This window comes from Sapajus apella, unplaced genomic scaffold, assembly GCF_009761245.1.
Source record: "Sapajus apella isolate SASKATOON/1434 unplaced genomic scaffold, GSC_monkey_1.0 scaffold31, whole genome shotgun sequence".
NCBI lineage: Eukaryota > Metazoa > Chordata > Mammalia > Primates > Cebidae > Sapajus > Sapajus apella.
In genome coordinates, this window is record NW_022436971.1 from 15,660,142 (window position 1) to 15,677,840 (window position 17,699).

The 17,699-nt window shown below is 40.2% G+C and overlaps 1 protein-coding gene across 4 annotated transcripts in view; it reads right to left on the reverse strand.

Moving 5' to 3' along the window:
• TAF1B (TATA-box binding protein associated factor, RNA polymerase I subunit B) overlaps positions 1-17,699 on the reverse strand; it is an 88,506-nt gene that overhangs the window by 46,110 nt on the left and 24,697 nt on the right. For 3 of the 4 annotated variants that reach the window (XM_032294162.1, XM_032294164.1, XM_032294163.1), the window contains exons 7-8: positions 14,398-14,551; positions 7,774-7,873 (exon numbers count right to left, since the gene is read on the reverse strand). In XM_032294162.1, coding sequence (XP_032150053.1) covers positions 7,774-7,873; positions 14,398-14,551 — 254 coding nt within the window. The remainder of the gene's footprint in view (positions 1-7,773; positions 7,874-14,397; positions 14,552-17,699) is intronic. The other variant, XM_032294166.1, reaches the window with a different exon arrangement.

Consider the following 17,699-nt stretch of genomic DNA (forward strand, 5'->3'; position numbering starts at 1 on the left):
TATGAAAATAATTCCTTAAGTAGGTGAACGGAGGAAAGCATTTAATAGCTAGTACACCAAAAACTTCTGATGAGAACCCAGGGAGATAACCTTTAAGTATCATCAATAGTGACACAAACTCATAATCAAAGGACAGAAATCCATCCATTGGAGACATCGGAAAACAGATCTAGAAAAAGATAAACTAACATAAGTGAAGAACTTAAAATAGTGCCTTTAGAAACATGGTAATAACTTTCTTCTCTTTCCTCCATAGCAATATAGTGCGCAAATAACAACACAAAACATATCTTTTATTAAAAAAAATTTTTTTTGAAATTACCTAAAGGTCTCTATATAAAAGTTCTCAAGTTTAGTCTCAACATACCATACTACAGCTATATTTGAGCATAATCTAAAGGATTAGAGGAATCCACATAAGGAAAATAAAAAATAATTCTACTCTTCATTAAATTATGACTGATATTCCATATTTGGATAGAACACAAAACCAGATTACATTTTTAAAAGCCCCAACACCAAATAATAAGTCAAGCAAAAAATAGAAATCACCATACCACTCTTTTCTTATTAGAGACTAGAAAGTAGAAAAGAAAATAACTGGGGGATCAATCCAAGATGGCCGTTCAGGAACAGCTCAGGATTGCAGCTCCCAGTGAAAGCGCAGAGGGTGAGTGGACACCACATTTTTATTGCCCACGGACTAGGAAATTCCCAGGCGGAGGAGCCCCATGGGTCACCGGCCCGGCTGTGTCCGCCAGCGCGGCTGCTTTGTCAGTGCCCCGGCACAGCGGTTCTCCATACAAAATACACTAGTCCGGGTGCCCTTTTGGCTGGCAATTGGAGCCAGGGGAAGTCGCCCATTCAACTGTTTAAAAAGGGGACTGAACAGGGAACCAGGACAATAGATTCCAGGGCAAAAAAAAAGCGCCACGAATCTCAGTGCAGCTGTTTACGCCAGCGCAGTGAGTCTCCGCATGGGAAAACACACAGACCCCAGCGCCTCTTCAACAGGCGACTGGAACACCAACTTAAAAAAAAAAAATGCGGCCGGGTGCGGTGGCTCAAGCCTGTAATCCCAGCACTTTGGGAGGCCGAGGCGGGTGGATCACGAGGTCAAGAGATCGAGACCATCCTGGTCAACATGGTGAAACCCCGTCTCTACTAAAAATACAAAAAATTAGCTGGGCATGGTGGCGCGTGCCTGTAATCCCAGCTACTCAGGAGGCTGAGGCAGGAGAATTGCCTGAACCCAGGAGACGGAGGTTGCGGTGAGCCGAGATCGCGCCATTGCACTCCAGCCTGGGTAACAAGAGTGAAACTCCATCTCAAAAAAAAAAAAAAAAAAAATGCTCTGAGGCAGGAAGCCAGGGCCTGATCCCACCCCCACAAAAGAAGAGCAATCAGAAACTCTCTGGATTGAGAGTTTCACAGCAAGCGCAGCTGAACCCGGGACGGTCCAGCTCGGTGGGAGAGGGGCCTCCGCCATTACCGAGGCACTCCAACACTACGGAGGTAGTCAACCAATGCCGAGGCAGCCCGCCGTTGCCAAAGCAACCCGTCATTGCTGAGGAAGCCCACCGTTGCCAAGACAACCCGCCATTACAGAGAGAGCCCACCAATACAGAGGTGGGCCACCAATGCCGAGGCAGTTCTAACTACACCCATATAAACAGGACAGCAGGGAAGTTCACTCGTCAGCTGGGCGGAACCCACAGCAGCTCAGCAAAGCCTCTACAGGCAGACAGTGACTAGGCTGCCTCCTTGCTGGGCAGGACAGCTCTGAAGGAAAAAAAAAAAGAAGGCAAGCCGGGCGTGGTCACTCAAGCCTGTAATCCCAGCACTTTGGGAGGCCGAGGCGGGTGGATCACAAGGTCAAGAGATCGAGACCATCCTGGTCAACATGGTGAAACCCCGTCTCTACTAAAACTACAAAAAATTAGCTGGGCGTGGTGGCACGTGTAATCCCAGTAGCTGTAATCCCAGCTACTCAGGAGGCTGAGGCAGGAGAATTGCCTGAACCCAGGAGGCAGAGGTTGCGGTGAGCCGAGATTGTGCCATTGCACTCCAGCCTGAGTAACAAGAGCGAAACTCCGTCTCAAAAAAAAAAAAAAGAAGGCAGCAGCACAAAGGAAACTCATAAACAAAGCCCTAAATCCCTGGGACAGAGCACCTGGGAACAAAACGCGGTTTATGAGTTCTGCTGCAGCAGACCTAAACGTACCTGCCCAGCAGCTCTGAATGAACGGAGCTCACAGCTCAGCATTTGAGCTCCTATAAAGAACAGACTGTCTCCTCAAGCAGCTCCCTGACCCCTGTATATCCAAAGAGCCACCTCATAAAGGAGAGATCTGACACTTGGCGGGTATCCTTCTGGGACAAAGATAGCAGAAGAAGAAAACCGGTAGGAACCCTTACTGTTCTGCAGCAGCTGCTTGTGATCCCCAGGCAAGCAGGGCCTGGAGTGGACCTCAGCAGACCTACAGCAGAGGGGCCAGACTGTTAGAAGGAAAACTAAGAAACAGAAATAAACTCATCATCAACAAACAGAACATCCACTCAGAGACCCAATCTGAAAGCCAGCAACTACAAAGACGACAGGTGGATAAATCCATAAAGATGGGGAGAAACCAGCACAAAAAGGATGAAAACACCCGAAGCCAGAACACCTCTCCTCCTCCAAGGGATCACAACTCCTCACCAGCAAGGGAACAAGGTTGGATGGAGAACGAGTGTGATGAAATGACAGAATCAGACTTCAGAATGTGGGTAGTAAGAAACTTCTGTGAATTAAAAGAACATGTTCTAACCCAATGCAAGGAAACTAAGAACTCTGAAAAAAGATTTGGCAAAATGCTAACGAGAGTGGACAAAATAGAAAGGAGTATAAGTGAATTGATGGAGCTGAAAAACACAATACGAGAACTTCGCGAAGCATGCACAAGTTTCAACAGCCGAATTGACCAAGCAGAAGAAAGGATATCAGAAGTCGAAGATCAACTCAATGAAGTAAAACGGGAAGGCAAGAATAGAGAAAAAAGGGTAAAAAGGAATGAACAAAATCTCCAAGAAATGTGGGACTATGTGAAAAGACCTAATCTACGTTTGATAGGTGTACCTGAATGCGACGAAGAGAATGAATCCAAGCTGGAAAATACTCTTCAGGATATTATCCAGGAAAACTTCCCCAACCTAGCAAGGCAGGCCAATATTCAAGTCCAGGAAATACAGAGAACACCACAAAGATATTCCTCAAGAAGAGCAACCCCAAGGCACATAAACGTCAGATTCACCAGGGTTGAAATGAAGGAGAAAATACTAAAGGCAGAGAGAAAGGTCGGGTTACCCACAAAGGGAAGCCCATCAGACTCACAGCAGATCTCTCAGCAGAAATTCTACAAGCCAGAAGAGAGTGGGGGCCAATATTCAACATCCTTAAAGAAAAGAACTTTCAACCCAGAATCTCCTATCCAGCCAAACTAAGCTTCCTAAATGAAGGAAAAATAAAATCCTATGTGAACATGCAAGTACTTAGAGATTTCATCACCACCAGACCTGCTTTACAAGAGCTCCTGAAAGAGGCTCTACACATATAAAGGAACAGCCAGTACCAGCCACTCCAAAAACATGCCAAATTGTAAAGAGAATCAACACAAAGAAGAATCTGCATCAACTAATGGGCAAAACAGCCAGCTAGCACCAAAATGGCAGTATCAAATTCACACATAACAATATTAACCCTAAATGTAAATGGACTAAATGCCCCAATCAAAAGACACAGACTGGCAAATTGGATAAAAAGCCAAAGCCCATCGGTGTGCTGTATCCAGAAAACCCATCTCACATGCAAGGATACACAAAGGCTCAAAATAAAGGGATGGAGGAAGATTTACCAAGCCAATGGAGAGCAAAAAAAAAAGCAGGAGTTGCAATTCTCATCTCTGATAATTAGACTTTAAAGCAACAAAGATCAAAAGAGACAAAGAAGGACATTACATAATGGTAAAAGGATCAATGCAACAAGAAGAGCTAACGATCCTAAATATATACGCACCCAATACAGGAGCACCCAGATACATAAGGCAAGTCCTTAATCACTTACAAAGAGATTTAGACTCCCACACAATTATAGTGGGAGACTTTAACACCCCATCGTCAATATTAGACAGATCAACCAGACAAAAAATTAACAAGGATATCCAGGACTCAAACTCAGACCTGGACCAAGCAAACCTAATAGACATTTACAGAACTCTCCACCCCAAATCCACAGAATATACATTCTTCTCAGCACCACATCACACCTACTCTAAAATTGACCACATAATTGGGAGTAAATCACTACCCAGCAAATGCAAAAGAATGGAAATCATAACAAACAGTCTCTCAGACCACAGTGCAATCAAGTTAGAACTCAGAATTCAAAAACTAACCCAGAACCGCACAGCCTCATGGAAAATGAACAACCTGCTCTTGAATGTTGACTGGATAAACAATGAAATGAAGAGAGAAATAAAGATGTTCTTCGAAACCAACGAGAATGAAGACACAACATACCAGAATCTCTGGGACACATTTAAAGCAGTCTCTAGAGGAAAATATATAGCAATAAGTGCCCATATGAGAAGCAAGGAGAGATCAAAAATTGACACCCTATCGTCAAAATTGAAAGAGCTAGAGGAGCAAGATCAAAAAAACTCAGAACCTAGCAGAAGACAAGAAATAGCTAAGATCTGAGCAGAACTGAAGGAGACAGAGACATTAAAAAACTCTTCAAAAAATTCAATAAATCCAGGAGCTGGTTTTTTGAAAAGATCAACAAAATAGACAGACCACTAGCCAGATTAATAAAAAAGAAAAGAGAGAATAACCAAATTGATGCAATAAAAAACGATAAAGGGGATATCACCACAGATTCCACAGAAATTCAAACCATAATCAGAGATTATTACAAACAACTCTATGCACATAAACTAGTAAACCTGGAAGAAATGGATAAATTCCTGGACACTTGCCTCCTCCCAAGCCTAAACCAGGAAGAAGCCGAAACCCTGAACAGACCCATAACAAGGTCTGAAAAAGCCCAGGTCCTGACAGGTTCACAGCCGAATTCTACCAGATATACAAAGAGGAGCTGGTACCATTCCTTCTGAAACTATTCCAAACAATACAAAAAGAGGGAATTCTTCCCAAATCATCTTATGAGACCAACAACATCCTGATACTAAAACCCAGCAGAGACTCAACAAGAAAAGAAAACTTCAGGCCAATATCCATGATGAACATAGACGCAAAAATCTTCAATAAAATACTGGCAAGTCGACTGCAACCAGCACATCAAAAAGCTTATCCACCATGATCAAGTAGGCTTCATCCCGGGGATGCAAGGCTGGTTCAACATACACAAGTCTATAAATGTAATTCACCACATAAACGGAACCAAAGACAAAAACCACATGATTATCTCAATTGATGCTGAGGCCTTTGACAAAATTCAACAGCGCTTTATGCTAAAAACTCTCAATAAGCTAGGTATTGACAGAACGTATCTCAAAATAATAAAAGCTATTTACAACAAACCAACAGCCAATATCATACAGAATGGGCAAAAACTGGAAGCATTCCTCTTAAAATCTGGCACTAGACAAGGATGCCCTCTCTCACCACTCCTATTAAATATAGTACTGGAAGTTCTAGCCAGAGCAATCAGACAAGAAAAAGAAATAAAGGGTATTCAAATAGGAAAGGAGGAAGTCAAATTGTCTCTATTTGCAGACGACGTCATTGTATATCTAGAAGACCCCATCGTCTCAGCCCAAAATCTCCTGAAACTGATAAGCAACTTCAGCAAAGTCTCAGGATACAAAATAAATGTGCAAAAATCACATGCATTCCTATACACCATTAACAGACTTAAAGAGAGCCAAATCAAGAATGAACTGCCATTCACAATTGCCACAAAGAGAATAAAATACCTAGGAATACAACTAACAAGGAATGTAAAGGACCTCTTCAAGGAGAACTACAAGCCACTGCTCAACGAAATAAGAGAGGACACAAACAGATGGAGAAACATTCCATGTCCATGGTTAGGAAGAATCAATATCGTGAACATGGCCATACTGCCCAAAGTAATTTACAGATTCAACGCTATCCCCATCAAGCTACCAATGACCTTCTTCACATAACTGGAAAAAAACCACCTTAAACTTCATATGGAACCAAAAGAGAGCCCACATAGGCAAGTCAATTCTAAGCAAAAAGAACAAAGCAGGAGGCATCACACTACCGGACTTCAAACTATACTACAAGGCTACAGTAATCAAAACAGCACGGTACTGGTACTAAAACAGAGATATAGACCAATGGAACAGAACAGAGGTCTCGGAGGCAACACAACATATCTACAACCATCTGATCTTTGACAAACCAGACAAAAACAAGCAATGGGGAAAGGATTCCCTGTTTAATAAATGGTGTTGGGAAAACTGGCTAGCCATGTGCAGAAAGCAGAAACTGGACACCTTCCTGACACCTTACACTAAAATTAACTGCAGATGGATTAAAGACTTAAACATAAGACCTAACACCATAAAAACCCTAGAAGAAAATCTAGGCAAAACCATTCAGGACATAGGCGTAGGCAAGGACTTCATGACCAAAACACCAAAAGCCAAAATAGACAAATGGGACTTAATCAAACTCCACAGCTTCTGCACAGCAAAAGAAACAGTCATTAGAGTGAATCGGCAACCAACAGAATGGGAAAAAAATTTTTGCAGTTTACCCATCTGACAAAGGGCTGATATCCAGAATTTACAAAGAACTATAACAGATCTACAAGAAAAAAAACAAACAAGCCCATTCAAAAGTGGGCAAAGGATATGAACAGATACTTTACAAAAGAAGACATACATGAGGCCAACAAACATATGAAAAAATGCTCATCATCACTGGTTATCAGAGAAATGCAAATCAAAACTACAGTGAGATACCATCTCACACACACATTAGAATGGTGATCATTAAAAAATCTAGAGGCATCAGATGCTGGAGAGGATGTGGAGAAATAGGAACACTTTTACACTGTTGGTGGGAGTGTAAATTAGTTCAACCATTGTGGAAGACAGTGTGGCGATTCCTCAAGGACCTAGAAATAGAAATTCCATTTGACCCACAATACCATTACTGGGTATATATCCAAAGGATTATAAATCGTTCTACTATAAGGACACGTGCACACAAATGTTCATTGCAGCACAGTTTACAATAGCAAAGACCTGGAACCAACCCAAATGCCCATTGATGATAGACTGGACAGGGAAAATGTGGCACATATACACCATGGAATATTATGCAGCCATCAAAAACGATGAGTTCGTGTCCTTTGTAGGGACATGGATGAACCTGGAAACCATCATTCTCAGCAAGCTGACACAAGAACAGAAGATCAAACACCGCATGTTCTCACTCATAGGCGGGTGTTGAACAAAGAACACATGGACACAGGGAGGGGAGCACTACACACTGGACTCAGTTGGGGGGAAACAGGGGAGGGACGGTGGGGGGTGGGGAGTTGGGGAGAGATAGCAAAGGGAGAGATGCCAGATGTAGGTGATGGGCAGGAAGGCAGCAAATCACACTGCCACGTGTGTACCTATGCAACAATCTTGCATGCTCTTCACATGTACCCCAAATCCTAAAATGCAATAAAATAAATAAATGGAAAAAAAAATATTCAAAAAAAAAAAAACAAAAAACAAAATAACTTACTTCTGTACCAAAGATTCCTCTGTCACGCCCATATAATTTCATCTGTTCTGGAAAATGCTGAAAAGCATTTATGTAAGGAATATGGTCTTCTTCAACAAATCTGTATTTTTAAAAAGAAAAAGTTTTAATGAGAGCTATATACTGATATAGCAGAGTAAACGCTTTAAGAAAATCTCTTAATTCAAAGACAAGGAAAGAATTAGTTAAGCATATTCTATTTCTCACATATTTTTAAGGATAATAAATCTGATCATATCTATTATTCTCTTTACCTGTATGTTGGACTATTTAGCCAATTACTGAATGATTCTCTTAAGTTCCTGACTAAACAGATTAAATATGTCTAAGAAGGGCTGGGCACAGTGGCACATGCTTGTAGCCCCAGCTATTTGGGAGGCGGAGACAGGAAGACTGCCTGAGCCCTGGAGTTTGAGGTTCTAGTGAGCCATGATCATATCACCGTACTCCAGCCTGGGCAACAGAGTGAGATCCTGTTAAAAAAAAAAAAAGAAGTGTCCAAGAAGTGTCTCTCTTACCTGTTAGTTCACTACCAGCCTTTCCAACATGGCATTCCCTGTATCCTGAGCTCCCCTCATGTGATAGGCTCCTACTCATAAATCACTCCTTTAAGGAGGTCTACCTTGATCCCCATTTTCTGTGAGAGCCTACCTCCCTTGTCTACCCTTCTGTCTCCAATACCTATAACAGTGCACAGTAGATGTTTGTTGGTGAAAGAACCATTAAGGGGAGGGACCTTGCCTGTTTGCTCACCATTCCACTCCAATGCCTGGTACACAGATCAAATATTTTGAGTCAATTATTGAGTTTGAAGAAAATAACACATATATGTAAATAGACAAATATATTTATTTATAATTCATTAATTTAATAACAATGTATTGAATACTATATATCCAGTTATATTCTAGGCTGCAGGGAAACGGCAGTGAAAGAGAAAAACATTCTTGTTCCTATGGAGTTTACATTCTAGTGAGAAAAGAAAGACATAAAACAGATATGTGAAATCTAGAGTATGTTAGGGTGAAATGTTAAGAAGATAAATAAAGGAAGGAGAACTGAGAATGAGAAATGGGGGTCTTGCAACCATGTCAAATATATACATAAACCCATACATAAGATTTTTAAAATAAGAAAATTAAGGAAAGTGAGCTAAAGACAGGAATAAGTACACAAAATGCACTGCTTTGAAGACTTTGCTGTTGCTAGAGCTGGGCTGACATTTGGCTTTCAGTTTTGTAGCACTCAAAGGACAAAACTGATTCAACTTTTTTTTTTTTTTTTTTCCAGACAGTCTCACTCTGTCACCCAGGCTGGAGTGCAGTTGTACAACCTCAGCTCACTGCAGCCTCCACCTCCCGAGTTCAAGTGATTTTCCTGCCTCATCCTCCCAACTAGCTGGAATTACAGGTGCCTACCACCATGCCTAGCTAATTTCTATGTTTTTAGTAGAGACAGGGTCTTACCATGTTGGCCAGGCTGGTCTTAAACTCCTGACCTCAAGTGATCTGCCCGCCTTGACCTCCCAGTGCTGGAATTACAGGCATGAGTCACAAAGCCCAGTCTCAACTTTAATTTCAAATTTAAAAATGTGCTTACTTTAACTTTTAGTCTACTGAAAGTTGAGAATTAAATATTTATATAAAAATGGTGTTAAAGCTTCCCAGCTAAGCTTTTATTAGTATATTTAGTTTATATAGTATTAATGCACAGTAATTGGTATTTATATTATTTTGAAACTATATTTTTGGTTTAAGATTATTTTATATAAAAGATGTAATGTATATCTGTCACTTTCAAAACTGCCAGATATTCCACTATGTTAATGTGCTCATTATTTATGTAGTCTTCACTCCCATGTGATAACATATGCCAGCACTGGTCAGAGTGTTAGGAGTCTGCAGAGATAAGTAAGAGATGAAGGGTCCTCTGTACTCCCACTCTAATAGGTCAGAAAAACAGCCTGCCCTTGAGTCAGTACAGACTCTGTCTCAAGCAGCGCAACAGAGGCACACTCAGTTCTGTAGCAGCAGAGGAATAAATGAGAGGCCTGCCTAGGGGAAGCAGAAATGTCCTCAAAGAGCAGGTCTTGCGCATCTGGAGTTGTAACAGTTTCTCACCATTTATAAATAGTCTGCTCTTAGCCTCTTTCAACGTTTTTTTTTTTTTCTTTTTAACTTTAAATTTCCTTTTAGAAAAGTATTTATTTTTCAAAACAAAAAAAAGCTGCTTACTCAAAAGTTCTGAACAATCTATTTCCCTTCCTAGGTATTTTCAGCTGCTTTTCTAGATCAATCCACGAAGTTGATACAAAAACTGGCATAGACTAAAAGCATTCCATATGCCTCTCCTGACCAACAGGCTTTAGCCATGTTCCCTGGAAACACTGTCTCTACTTAAAATTATGTAATTTTCTAAAGTTTCAATCTATGTTGGATGAGAAATTTAAGAAACTCATCCTTCATCTCAGATCACCGAAAAAAGCACTGCATTAGAGTTAAGTCGTTAAGTCTACCTATAAAACAGATCCTGAACCCAGTCACCATGACCACTGCCATAATTCAAGCCACCATCATTTTGCCTGAAGAAATGGGAAAAGACCACTTGGTCTCCTTGCTTCTACCCTTCCCTTCCTAGAACCCATTTTCCACAGCTGCCTGAATGATCTTTTAAAAACGCCAATCAGATCCTATCTCTCCTGCTGCAACCTACTAGTGGCTTGCTCTCACACTTAAAACCTGGAGTCCTCCTGGGTATGAGGTTTTCTTCTGGAGTGCTGTGTCCTGAAAACAGAGACTGCACAACTTTGTAAACTTTGTACACATATTGAAAACCACTGAATTGTATATTTTTAAAGGGTGAATTTTTATATCTAAATTATACCTCAAGTTTTAAAAATCCAAATTCCTAACTTGGTTTACAAAGACAGCTATCTGCCTCTGCTATCTGTTTACCCTCATCCTCATACTCTGCCTTAGAATTCTCTGGCTCCGGTCGCACTCGCTCTCCTCTGCTCCTTCATCACACTGCTCCTGCTTTAGGGCTTGGCACTGGCAACCTCTCTCTAGCTGGAACGCCAGCACAGCAGTCCCCCCTTATCCTCTTTTTTGCGTTGCATGGTTTCAGCTGCCTATGGTCTAAAAATAAACAATGGATGATTCCAGAAATAAACAAGTCATACATGTTAAATTGTATGCCATTCTAAAGAGCATGATGAAATCTCATGCCATCTCTCTCTGACCCACATGAGACACAAACTGTTTCTTTGTCCAGCACAGCCAAGCTGTAGACGCTACCCACCGATGTGTTACTTGTAGTTAGTTGGCTCATGCTCAGATCTACTGTCAGAGTGTTGCAGTACTTGCATTCAAGTACCTCATATAGTTTACTTAATAACAGCCTTGACGCTCAAGGGCAGTAGTACCAGTACACTGTAACAACTGTTTTATTTTATTATTAGGTATTGCTGCTAATCTCTTGCTATGCCTAACTTATAAATTAAACTTTATCACAGGAATGTACACATAGAAAAAACAGTGCATATAGTGTTCCGCACTATCTACATTTTCAGACATCCAATGTCTTGGAACATACCCTCTGTGGATAAGTGAGGACTACTGTACTCTTGATATTCACACTGGCTCTATTTTCATTTAAGGTACAGATTAAATGCTACCTTCTTGGTGAGTCCTTCCCAAAGAACCAATCTAAAGTAGCCATCTAGTCATTCTCTATCATACCAACCTATTTTAATCTTCTGAATAGCCTTTCCCTGTCTGATTATTTTCTTATTTATCAGGTTGGTGCAAAAGTAAATGCAGTTTGGGCCATTAACCACAATTACCTTTGCACCAACCATACTTATGTGTTTGTTTACCCGTTTCCTCCCTTGGTCTTGAAATTCATGAGAGCAAGGACTTGACCTATATGACTGATTCACAACTGCATCGCAAGGGTCTAGATTCGAGAACAACACTTGCATATAGTAGATATTCACTACAAATTTACAGAATGAATAAATGCTGGTTATTTTTATTTATTAATGTTGTTATTGCTAGGTAGGCAGGGTCCTTTACAGGCTATCTGAGGGGTAATGAATATCTTAAGGACTATGGATGCTGCTAGAGAACTTAAAAAGGGAGTGACATGCACAGTGTTAAGATATGTGGGTATTTTGGCCAGGCAGTAACATACTCCCTTAAAACCAGTGCTCTTTAAATATGTTTTCAAAGTTTGACAGTGGTTCTCAAACTCTACCATCCATAAGAATCCCGAGCCAGGCATGGTGGCTCACACCACAATCCCAACATTTTGGGAGGCCAAGGCAGGAGGCCAAGGTAGGAGGTTTGCTTGAGGCCAGGAGTTCGAGATCAGCTTGGGCAATATCACAAGACCCCATCTCTACCAAAAAAAAAAAAAAAAAAAAAAGAAGAAGAAATTTAAAAAGAAAAAAGAAGAATCCCCTGAAGGGCTTATTTTAAAGAGTTTCTGATTCAGAAGGTGTAGGATAGGTCTAAGAATTCACATTTCTAACAAGTTCCCAGGTGGTACTGAAGCTGTAAGTCAGGAGGCCACATTTTGAGAATGTATGGCTTAGAGCTTTCTGAGAGAAAAAGCAAAGAAAAAATATCAATTGTGACAGTCTCTTCTCCTATTGCCCCAAGCAACTAAGCTCTGTTCCCAAACTTGTATATTCCACAGTGTAAAACAAAAGCCCCCCAGCTAACTAGATTTAATCTCCTTGAAGGCATTTTAGAATTCCCCTTGGTGGGGGAGGAGAGGGAAAGAGAGAGAAAAGAGAAAAGACGAAGGGAGGTGGGTGGTATCCTACCCGCATTCTTCCAACCACATATAATATTCCACCTGAGAAGAATTTCAGGTAAATGTGACTTGTTGGATTTCTAGGAGAGTTCTGTTAGTCCCTTAGAGATTGTCCTGGGTAGAAGGGCTAGCCCCTTTATCTAGCTCTAATGACATGATTAAATTTATGTTTTTGTAAGATCCTTCTGGTTATCAGGAGGAAAATGGATAGAAATGACACAAGATTACAGACACAGAGCTGAGCTGGTAGACTGTTAGGCAATCCAGATGAGGGTAGAGAGGACAGAGAGAAAGGAAATGCAGAGTAGAATGGTTCTGTGAGTTTTTGGACATATAACTGAGAGGATATAATGACAAGCAGTGTACAAAGAGGGGAAAGGGTCAAGGATGATTCCTGGGCTTCCAGATAGACTGCAACAGGGTGGATGGCATTTACTAAGAAAGAGAACACTAGAGAAGGAGCTGGATCAAGGAGACAGATGATGAACCTCTAGTCATGCTGATTCTGAGATATCATAAAGACACCTAAGTAGCCGTGTCCAGCAGGCAGCTGTATATATGACTCTATGGGTCTGGCCCTCAATAGACAAGTCTGGGCTAGAGATATAAATCTGGGAGTCATCAGCATATAGTGGTAATTAAAGCCTTGGGAAAAGATGAGATCACCCAATGGGGGCATACAAAGCAAAATCAGTTTTTAAATCAATAGTAAAATTCACTGAATCATGGGCTATCTTCTTGTAGACTTAATCAGATCCTAGGAAAGCATTTTTATTTGGTTGATGTGGCCAAATTCAAAGACGTTATCATCATTTACTGGAGACATTACATTTAATCAAAGGGGCTGTACCAATAATGATGATGATGGTGATGATGAAAACAAAAACAACAATGATGAGCACTGAGTTCTTATTACACGCTGGCCACAGCTCTAAGTGCTTTCCATGTGGTACTAATTATTGAAAGTAGTTACAGCCCTTTGAGGTAGTTATTATTATTAGTCACATTTTACCAATGAGCTAACAAAAGCAGAGAGAAATTAAATGACTTACTCAAGGTCATATAATAAATAAGAGTCAGAGACAGGATTCAAACCCAACAGTTTGCTTCCTAATTTGTGCTCTTAAAAGCACTCTATACATTCATTAAACCTAAATATTACCATTCAGGACACATATAAAGCAAGGAGAAAAAAATTAACACATTAACAACTTTGGCACATCTATAAAATGAGAAACTCTTACACATAATAATGGAATGTATTCATTAACCAAAAAACCCTGTATTTATCCTGAGAAATATAAACGCTTACTATTTACATAACCCTTCCTTCCAACAGTTTTGTCTTCAACTTTTCCTTATAAACACAGATAACCTATTTCAGCTCTTAACAACAATGTATGCTTTTGTATAACTACAAATAACGATTTTGCTAATGTAAAGATCATCTGTTTATCTTTTTTGAGAAATAAAAATTATGTACTAATATTATTCAGGTACTTAAATGTCACTTTTCTCTTCAAACCATTATATTAAATAATTAACTTTCCAATAGCCCATGTATGGAAAGTACTATAATTTCCACTATATAAATAAGAAAAATCAAGAAGATAAATTACTAGCCCAGGGGGAACTGAATTTCAGAATCAGAATCCAGGCTACTCAACCTTTCCAGTTCCTTCCTCAAGTTAAGCCTTCTTACAAAAATAAAAATATTCAAAGTTTGTCTTCTTAGTTCATACAGTAACCAGCAAAAAACATTATCGTACAAGAGGTCCAGCTGACCTCAAAAGATCTGAAAGCGTTATTGCTTCTCTCTGCCAAAGTAGGGACAGATAACAGAAGGCAAGTGTCTGTGGCATGGTCATCTTCACGATTCCTTTCTCCTTTCGTTGTGAGTATTCAACTCCATCCAGAGATCCAGAGCAGACAGATGTTTCTTAAGAGATAAATGGAGATTTTAAAAAATCCAGGTAACTTATTTGGACAACAAATGAAAAACAACATAAAATCTAAACAGGCATTTTAAATATTGGCATGGTTTGGCTCTGCCCCCACCCAAATCTCATTTTAAACTGTAGTTCCTATAATTCCCATGTGTCATGGGAGGGACCTGGTGGGAAGTAACTGAATCATGGGAGCTGGTTTTATCCACGCTGTTCTCATGATAGTAAGTAAGTCTCAAGAGATCTGATGGTTTTATAAAGGGTAGTTCCCCTGCACATCCTCTTCTTGCCCACTGCCATGTAAGATGTGCCTTTTCTCCTCCTTCACCTTCCACCATGATTGTGAGTCCTCCCCAGCCATGTGGAACTGTGAGTCCATTAAAACTCTTTTTCTGTATAAATCACCCAGTCTCAGGTATTTCTTCATAGCAGTATGAAAACGGACTAATACAAGTATCTTAAAACTAGTTATAAAACCTTTACAAAGAACAATTTGGCAATAAAGTGCAATGAAGGATTAGAATAAAATCAGCCAAAAATGTAATCATGGGTTATCTGTGGGAATGGCATGGGACAGGATTCTAAAGAGGGATTTGGGCCCTGTGTGGTGGCTCACATCCGTGATCCTAGCGCTTTGGGAGGCTGAGGTGGGCGGATCACTTGAGGTCAGGAATTCAAAACCAGCCTGGCCAATATGGTGAAACCTCATCTCTACTAAAAATACAAAAAATTAGCCGGGTGTGGTAGTGGACACCTGTAATCCCAGCTACTTGGGAGGCTGACACAGGAGAATGGCTTGAACCTGGGAGGCAGAGGTTGCAGTGAGCCAAGATCACACCACTGCACTCCAGCCTGGGTGATAAGAGTGAAACTATGTCAAAAAAAAAAAAAAAAAAAAAAAAAAAAGAGGGATTTGAACTGTTTGAATTTTTTAATAGGAACATAAATAATTTTTTAAATACAGGAAAGGATATACAATTATAATGCACAGCAAAACATTTGTAACTCGTTTGACTCTGGCCTAAACTCCATGGCCCCTTCTCTACAAGGCCTCTCCAAAATCCCTTTAGCTAGAGCAGCAGCACGTCCCCCTATCCCCATCCTCCAGGTATCCCCAACCATGTGACATTATGGTATCTTTATCCATTCACCAGATGCTTATTCATCTCATTCTTTGTGCCCCTCTTCTATGTCTCAGGAAATGACAGTGAATAATGTCTCATCTCTCTTAGAACTTACATTCTAGTAACGGGAGACAGACCAATAAACAAACAAGAAATACAATTGGCAGAGCCAGGTGCCATGGTGTGCACCTATAATCCCAGCTACTGGGGAGGATGAGATAGGACGATCACTTGAGCCCAAGATTGTGAGACCAGCCTGGGCAATGTAGAGAGACCCTATCTCAAAAAAAAAAAAAAAAAATTACAATTGACAAGACAGTGATGCTACATAGAAAAATAGCAATGTAGAGTCATATAAAGTGATGGGAAGGGAAGAGAGATGTGCTATTTTATACGGGTAGTCAGAGAAATCTCATTGAGAAGGTGACATTTGAGCAGAGACCTGAATTAATTCAGAAAGTAAGTCTTAAGGATGTTGGGAAGAATACCAAGTACATGAGCACGAGTGAACTGTGGAAGGGCAAAAAGGCCACTGTGGTGAGAGCATCATGGGATGCTATATAATATAGTTTCTATGTAAATCTGCCATTATTGTGAGGCCTCCCCAGCCATGTGGATCTCTGAGTCCATTAAACCTCTTTTTCTTTATAAGAACAGAAATTTGTGAGGGAAAGTGGTGGGAATGATACTGAAGAGAGAATACAAACCATATTATGTAGAATTTTGCAGGTCATGATTTGCACTTTGGATTTTATTCTAAGTATAAGAAGAAGTTTCTGGAGAGTTTTAAAACATGGAGCAACAGGACCTCAGTTACGTATTTAAAAAGGTCACTCCAGCTGCTGTGGGAAGAATGGAGTTATGGAAGGGCAGGAGAAGAAACAGAGGACCACTCTTCCAGGAAAGCCAAGACTGGGACTTGGACTGGAGTGGTAGCATCGCAGCTGGTAAGAAATGGGATTCTAGATAGATTTTAAAGGCAGAGTCAAAGGATTTGCTGATAGATTAAATGTAAAGCATGAGAGAAAAGGAGAAAACAAGTATGATTCTAAGGTTGTTGGCCTGAGCAACAAGTAGAATGCAGTACCATTTACCAAGACAACGAAGATGGCAAAAGAAACTCAGGTTTGATGAGAGAAATCACATTGTTAGAATTATTTGTATTAAGTGTGAATCTTATTAAGTACACCAATAGAAATGTTGAGTCAGCAGCTGAATATAAGAATCTATACTTTGGAGGAGAGGTGGGATGAGAGACAGGAATTTTCTTCTCAGCATATAGTCGGTGGTTGGTTAAAGTTGAAGTATTAGGTGAAGTCACCTAAGGAGTAAGGGTAGATAAAGAAGCAGGCCTAGCAATGCCCCTGAGACGCTCTGCTTTCTTAAATATAAACTCTCAAAATCACTCCTCAAAAATCCCTTTCTCCAAATTCTGTAAGTCCTTTCTTCATAGCACATATCAGTAACTAAATGTTCTTTATTTGGGCATTTATTGCCTATCTCCTACTACAATATAAACACCTTGCAGGCGGACAGAACAGTCTCTAGCACAGAGTAGAAACCGATGTGCACATAGGCCCAACAGTTCTACTTTGAAGATTTCACCCCAGTGAAATGATGTGAAAGCCATGCAAAGGTTCAGGGTCAAGGAATGTTGTGGCAGCACTGTTTATAATACAAAAGAATTTAGAACAACCTAAATGATAGGAATAGAAGTTTAATTAAATAATTCCATGCAACGGTATACTACAAAACAATGTCCATGATACTTTAGATTAGTGGTTCTCAAAGTATACACCTGGACCAGCGGTATTAGTATCACCTGAGAACCTAATGGAACTACAAATCACTGAGTTTTAACAAGCTTTCCAGGTGATTCTGACGGATGCTAAAGTTTAAGGACCATCAGTTTTAAATGAACATATAAAGTCACAGATTTCCATAAAATAAATGTGTGTGTGTACACACATACGGAACTCTTTTTTTTTTTTTTTTGGTATATTCCTTATAATATGTA